The sequence below is a fragment of the Monodelphis domestica genome, chromosome 6, assembly GCF_027887165.1.
Source record: "Monodelphis domestica isolate mMonDom1 chromosome 6, mMonDom1.pri, whole genome shotgun sequence".
Taxonomy (NCBI): Eukaryota; Metazoa; Chordata; class Mammalia; order Didelphimorphia; family Didelphidae; genus Monodelphis; species Monodelphis domestica.
In genome coordinates this window covers 43,376,413-43,383,990 of record NC_077232.1, presented here as the reverse complement: position 1 = coordinate 43,383,990, position 7,578 = coordinate 43,376,413, and the positions used below count along the sequence as shown (strand labels likewise).

Sequence of the window (7,578 nt, the reverse complement as noted above, 5' to 3'; positions counted from 1 at the left end):
GGGGGAGGGGGATGCCTTCCCTTACCTATAGGGGGAACCCCTGTAGGTAATTAATTTTGTCTTATAGTAAAGAATTGAAGTAAATATAGAATAGCATAAGGAATTATTAAAGCAGATTGGCAAAAGCTGATGAGTGGAAGGGAACATTACAGATCCAGTACAGGCGATGGATGATAAAGAATCTAAAACTGATTCACAGTACAGATTCTGCAATTCAAACCTGACTAATGCTGAAACGACAGATATTATAGTTGATGTTTAACTAGTGCTAAATAGTGAGAAATGCAAGGTTTCAGAGTATAAAAGTCCTGTGCCAGTTACTGCTGCTCACTGCCCACTGTCAGCCTCCATCAAACCAAGGACGGTTTAAACCAAGGCAGAACCAGGGAATTTAGAAGGAATTGATTTGGAATGATTTGGACTATTAGACATTTATTTTTAAAAATTGACTTTATATTAAAGCCCAACATTTGAGACATGTAGAATTTGAGATGCCTGTGGTCATCTAGGCAAAGAGGGCTAGCAGACCCAGAACATCAGAGGTGAGCCAGTCCAATCTCCTTATTTTACAAATGAAATTGAGGCTCAAAGAAATGAGTTTTGGCAAATTATTTCAAAGGGTTAGGACTTAGATCCAACTTTCTTTAGTTTTTGTCCAGGCCTTTTCCCACAGGATCAAGAGTATGACCCACTTTTTACATTTAAAAAACCTAAACTAGGGGGAAGTATGAAATAGAAATATGCTAATAGGGCTTTTAAAAATTCCCTTTGATTTGTTAAGAGGCTGTTACAAAAATAATCATACTTCATTTTGAAGATGGAATATTCTATTTCCCATCTTGGTTCGTTCTTAAGATCCCAATTTTGTTTCAAGTAAAATCTGGCAAAATTTCAGAAAAATAGGAGTTTTAAAAACAAGTGACAATTTGTTTTAAAATAACAACTTAAAAAATAAAGTTAAAAAGATAACAAATCAAGACTTTTTCTGAAAAGGGAACTAAAATTAAGAAGGGAAAACAAAATCTGTATCATGGCAGCGTCAAGTTCTTCCTCTCTAATATGACACATGAAGCACTTCATATATCCCCTTTGATCTTAATTATGCTACAGAGAGACTCAGCCTTATTTTATAGATGCAATCACTGAACCTTGGTGCCCTCAAGGGGCTTTCCCCTCACTAGAAACCTTTAGTCCAAGTCAAAGTCCAAATTCAAACCTGGATCAGGTCTGATTCTTTCCACTCTATATTATGTTGCCTCCTAGAGATGGTGATTGAGTTTAGTTCTATTTCCATCTAGTCCTTTATGGATCTGAGACTTGGACTTTAGATTAAAACCTAACAAGGTCCATTAATGACCCCTGAATAAATATTATGAGGGGCAGCTTGGTGGAGAGAAATCCAGACCTGTAGACAGGGCATCCTGGGTTCAAATTTGACCTCAGGATAAGTCACTTAATCACCATTGCTGAGCCCTTACTGCTCCTCTGCTTTGGAACTAATACTTTGAATTGATTCTAAGAGAAGCCAAAGGTTTTACTTTTTTTTAATAGTTTTTTTATAAAATAATTTTATACTTAAATTTATAAAATAGATGCTTTTCATATTTCTATTTATAAATTTTATATTCACATTTGATAAAAATAATTTCATATATGTAGTTTATAAAATTTATAAAATAAATAATTTGCATATTTACAATTCACCAAAATTATACAATTTTATAGAATGATTTTAAAATATTCAGCAAACAACTAACTTTCTAGGGAAAGCAGTGGACAGTTTTGTTTCTTATGGCATATGACTCCAGTTTCTTTGCCAAGAAAACCCCAAAGGGGGTCATGGCAAGTTGGGCATGGCAGAACAACAGTTGTTGAACAACAACATCCTAGGAGGAAGAATGTAGTAGCAGCCTTCTCTGAGAGAACGGCAAGGGCCAGGCAAACAGGGTGAAGTGACTTACCCAGGGTCACGCCGCTAGGAAACATCGTAGGTCAAATTTGATCCCAGGTCCTCCCATCCCCTGACCCGGCTCTCAGTCCGTCGAGCTGCCTCCCCTAGAGCCCGCTTCTTACCGACCTTAGCCAGAAGTCCTTTTGGGAGCAGAACCCCGACCCCGCCTCCCCTCCCCCCACTTTAGCCCAGGTCCCAACCCGTCCCTCGTGGGCTTCAATCCGGGCTCCCCTGGTGACCTTCCCTAGGCTGGGGAGGGGTGTCCCCTCTAGAGTTTACCTGAGGCAGGGTTAGACTAAGAGAGTGGCCCGCAGCCCCCGGCCAGGAACTGCCCCCTTTAGATGGCCCCCTCCCGTTACTTCCTAAGCTTAAGGGAGAAATGTAAGCGGTGGTAGCGGGGTTTCTTGAAGGGGAGGCAGCCAGTGGGCTGGCATGATAACACGGGTCAGGGGCGGCTCTGGACCTGAGTTCGAATGCCTCCTTTGCCATTCAGTTCTTGTGTGGCCAGAACCAGGGCTTAACTTCTCTCAATTATAAAATGGAGGGTGTTGGGTGTCACTCGAAAGTATCTTCCAGCACCCAAGTCTGAGGTCCCTTAAAGGTCGGCTACTGCTTGTTCTCCCTCTTCCCGACACCCCTCCCCAGCCTAGGGGAGGTCTCAAATGAAGGGCCAGGGGGAGGAGGGAGCCCAGCCTAGGACGTGAGGTAAAGCTGGGGTCGGGGTTCTGCTTCCAAAAGGACAAAAGGAGCCCGAGGGCAGGGCAACCTCACCCTCCCGCCCCCACCTGCGCTGACATCACAACACATTCCTGGACCAGTTTTAGTTTCTGTTAACAACTGTGATTTAAATCTCGGGTAATGGCAGCGTCGGGGACCGCAGGAAGCTTATCCACAAGGGGCACGGGAGCGGGCGGGGAGGGGAGCCTGACTCTTGCGCACGCGCGCCACTCCCACTTCCGTACAATAAGATGGCGACGTCCTATGCGCTCCAGGCGCCCCTGCGCTCCCCGCCCCCCACCCGAGGACCGCTGGGTGGCTTCCTAGCGAGAGGCGTGCCGGGCTCTACTGCTCTGGGCCCTCCCCTTGCCCGCTGCCGCCCCTGCTCCCGCTCCAGCGTCCGCCTGAGTCACGGTGGTGCGGGTTCCCTCGCCTCTGGGCCTTGGCGCGGCACACGGTAAGCCAAGAGGACCTGGGTGTGTGTGTGTGTGTGTGTGTGTAAAAGATGTAAGGTGGGGGCGGGGAGGCCGCGGCCGCGGGCTGGTCCCGAGGCGGAGCTCGCGGCCTCCTAGGAGCATCCTTCGGCTGGAGCTGCCGCCCAGGTATTACACGGGCTGTGCGCTGCCGGACGTAGCCGGAGGGAGCGCCGCTGGGGGCCTGCCCTGCGCGGGGTGGGCGTCTGGGGATGAGAGGACAAAGGGCGAAGACATCCCTGCTCGCACGAGGGCTAGAGCGGACACTGATGGAGCGCTCACCGGGTGCCGGGCGCCGTGCCAAGCGCTCTTCATTTATCCCCTCCTTTGATTCTTACCACCCTCCCTCGATGTAGGTGCCGCGAGGATCCACATTTTACAGATGGGGAAACTGAGGCTGGCAGAGGCAAAGTGACTTGACCAGGGTTTCCCAGCTAGGAAGTGTCTGAGGTCAAATTTGAACTCAGAGCTTCCTGACTGTGCACTGTGCACCCTAAAAGAGCCATTTTCTCTTTTCTAATATATCTTTACTGGACCTTCTACTGGAGTTCGGACCCTGGTTCCCTGACTCTTTTCTACGGCACTGAGAGTAGATGAAGTGCCTGGCCTTTGAGGACCTTTCCAGTTATATAAATATGAAAATACACATCGAGAGTCGATTGGTGATTCAGTATTGTCCGGAGCCCCCAGGCTAGTTGGGAAAATAAAGGGAATAACTGCCCTTGCTATGGAGATTATATAAATGTCAGTGACTAGAGCCAATCAGCTTTCTCGGAGGCAAAGGGGAGAGGCTTTGAAGGGAGGTGGAACTTGAATTTGAGCCAGGATTACTGAGAATAAAATTAAAAACTCTTCATCCACCTGAAGACGGAAGGTCCTGGGTTCAAATTTGGGCTCAGGCACTTCACCCTGAGCAAATCGCTTAACCCCCATTGCCTAGCCCTTACTGCTCTTCTGTCTTGGAACCGAGACACAGTATTGATTCTAAGACGAAAGGTAAGGGTTTAAAAAACAACAACAATTCATCAGGATGGCCATGGTGAATAAATGAAAGGGGGGGGGGTGGCATTTATTAATCACTTACCTTATTCCAAGCACTGTGCAGAGAAGACCTGCTATTTGGGGAGTTAAAATAGAGTGGGAGGGGAGAGGAGGTCAGGGACTTTGTGGCAGAGAGACCAGACAAAGTAGTAAGGTGTCCAGGGTCTCCAGAGTCAATAGTGCAAAGAATGGAGCCGGCCAGCTTTTGGGGGGGGGGGGAGATGGCCCCTGTGGCTCTCGCTGAGATTTTGGGCACCCCAGGTGGTTGGGGAAGGTGATAGTAAACTTTAGAGCCACTGCAACTTTTCATTAAATTTATATTTTGTGTGCATGTGTGTAATTTTATAAAATTATGCATGTGATTTATACATGTTTACATATAAATTTTATAGATTTATTAATATAATAAATTAAATTTTACAGAAGACTCAGCATTTAATAAGGAAGAACCAAGTAAATTAACACATAGTGAAAAAAATGCTTTTATCTTTTGTCCTTTTCTATACCTATTAGAATTTCTGCTACTTCTACCTTTTTTTTCCCATCTAGTGTTCTGAGTCTATTGCTTTCAGCTATCCTTATTTGTAGGTCTTCCCATATTTCCTTGTATACTTCCTAGTTGACTTTTTTTGTGGCACCATAATATTCTGTTACATTAATATCTTGTGGGGCTGGTAGTGGAGAAGCTTTCATAGTGTAAACACCTCCACTGATACAAGGGATGTTACAGAGTTGCTTGGATACTTTGAGAGTAAGTCTGCATAGGATAAGTTTAGAACTGGAAGGGAGTTTAGTACTCCAGCCCCCTCATTCATTATTTATGATGAGGAAACTGAGGCTCCTATAGGCTAAGGAATTTGCCCAAGGTCATACAGGCTTACCTATGAGCTCATAGTAGATATGTGTCAGAGACAGGGCTGGAACTCGGGCTCTTCTGAAACCAAAGTTGGCTCCCTATCCAATGCATTATACTATTTTTCATAATTTATTTAATAATTCTCACAGTGAAGTGATTCAGTGGCTCGAGAGCCAGGCCTAGAGATAGGAGGCAGACATTCAATAATGTATACAATATACAAACAAAATACAATACCAGCAATATACAATAATGAATGTTGTATACAAGATACAGAATTGTATATATAGAATATGAGACACAAACATATAAGTGTGTATACACACACACACACACACACACACACATATATAAATACATATAGAGCTAGAAAATGTTTCATAATTACCATTCTAGTCAGTGGAAGATAGAAACAGCAGCTGTTGAATGCCTTCCCCTGGAAGATGCTCTCCATCCACTCTGTGTATGTCATATCTACCTGTTTATATACATAGTCTCCCCATTAGCCTGTGAGCTCCTCACTACTCACTAATGCATTATTGGTGGAGTTGTGAGCAGATGCACTTATCCATCAATACCATTACTCAGTCTGTATCCCAGAGATAAAAAAAAAAAGAAGGGGGACCTGTTTGTACAAAAATATTTACAGCAGCTCTTTTTGTGGAAGCAGAGCATTGGGAATTGAGGGGGATGCACCATCCATTGGGGAATGGCTGAACAAATTAAGGAATATGGTTATAATGGAATACTATTATGCCATAAGAAATAATAAACAGGATGATTTCAGAAAAAGCTGGAAAGACTTTCATGGACTGATGCTAAGTGAAATGAGCAGAACCAGGAGAATATTGTACAGAGTAACAGAAATATTGTACAGTGATCAACTTTGAAAGGTTTAGCTCAGCAATATAATAATGATCCAGGACAGTTCTAAAGGATTTAGGACAAAGAATGCTATCCACCTCCAGAGAAAGAACTGTTAGAATCAAATGCAGATCAAAGCATATAATTTTTTCACTTTAGTTCATTTGTGTTTTTATTTTGGAGTTGTAGTTTTATGTGAGTATTCTCTTATAACAATAAACAATATGGAAATGTTTTATATGATAATACATGTATAATCCATATCAAATTGCCTACCATCTCTTGGAATGGAGAGAGACAATTTGGATCTTATAACTTCAGAAAACTTATGTGGATAATTGTTATTACGTGTAATTGATAGAATAAAATATTTTTACCAAAAAAATTTTTAAAGAGATTCTGAGACACCTGATGAAAAATGTCATCTGCCCTCCAAGAAATAACTCATGGAGTCTGAATATGGACCAAAACATACTATGTTTCACTTTCTTTTTTCTTCTCGTTTTTTCATTTGAGATTTCTTACACAAAATGACCAATATGAAAAAATGTTTTCTATGATTGTACATGTACAATTGTTTCAGAGAGCAAGGAAGGGCAGGGAGGAAAAGCTGGAAGAAGGGAGAGAGTTTGGAACTTTTAAAAAAGTGTTAAAAATTGTTTTTACATGTATTAGGGAAAAAATAAAATTTTGTTTTTTAAAAATGTAATGTGGGGGGGCAGCTGGGTAGCTCAGTGGAATGAGAGTCAGGCCCAGAGATGGGAGGTCCTGGGTTCAAATTTGGACTCAGACACTTCCTAGCTGTGTGACCCTGGGCAAGTCACTTAACCCCCATTGCCTAGCCCTTACCACTCTTCTGCCTTGGAACCAATACACAGTATTGATTCCAAGATGGAAGGTAAGGGTTTAAAAAAAAAAAGTAAGGTCACTGAAGGCAAGGACTATTTTTTTGGTTTTTTTGACCCCTTGTATCCCCAGCTTTTAGTCCTGTGCCTGGCACTTAGTAATGGCTCAATAAGTTTGTTTTTTGGCTGGCCAGTTATGCTCTATCTCCATGGAGGCAAAACTGACAAAATGACTGGTCCCTGAAGTAGAGATATTAGACAGAGGAAGAAACTGAGGTAGTCTTGGCTCTGCACTTGGCACTGTGCAAGGTAGTAGACAGGGTGCTGGGGATTTGGAATCAGGAAGACTTGGGTTTCAATCCCAACTCAGACACTTCCTAAATCACTTGATCTCTATATGCCTGCGTTTCTTTAACTGTAAACACAAAGGAGGATGGACCCAGTGGTCTTTAGTCTGGGCTCTGTAGTCTCAAATCATGTTTTGGCTTTCTCACATAAAACATTCTCGTAACATAGGGCTTCTTAGCCTGGGGTCTGAGAACTGATCTAATTACTTCAGTGACTAGTTCAACATAATTGCGTTTTTTTGTAGTCCTATGTAGTTTGTTTTATGAACTTAATCACATTTTAAGAAGGGGCCCTTTCACTTGACTATAGTGACTTTGTCTGAAGAGTTCAGGACACAAAAAAGGTGGATCCCTGTGGTAATGGGACCTTGACCAAAAAAAAAAAAAAAGCAAAATCAGGGCATTTCAGAGTCGGTTTAGTCAGGGCATAGAGGAAAGGAGGAAGTGCCAGCGAGTTTCAGTACCTTTTTTCCTCATGCAAAGA

General features: G+C 43.0%; 1 protein-coding gene across 1 annotated transcript in view; it reads left to right on the top strand.

Moving 5' to 3' along the window:
- The first annotated feature begins 2,809 nt into the window (after window positions 1-2,809).
- The window catches only part of TCP11L1 (t-complex 11 like 1), a 50,826-nt gene continuing 46,057 nt past the window's right edge, over window positions 2,810-7,578 (top strand). Inside the window, exon 1 of the mRNA XM_001380548.4 lies at window positions 2,810-3,125. Within this exon, the coding sequence (XP_001380585.3) occupies window positions 2,920-3,125 (206 nt within the window). The 5' untranslated portion in view covers window positions 2,810-2,919. The remainder of the gene's footprint in view (window positions 3,126-7,578) is intronic.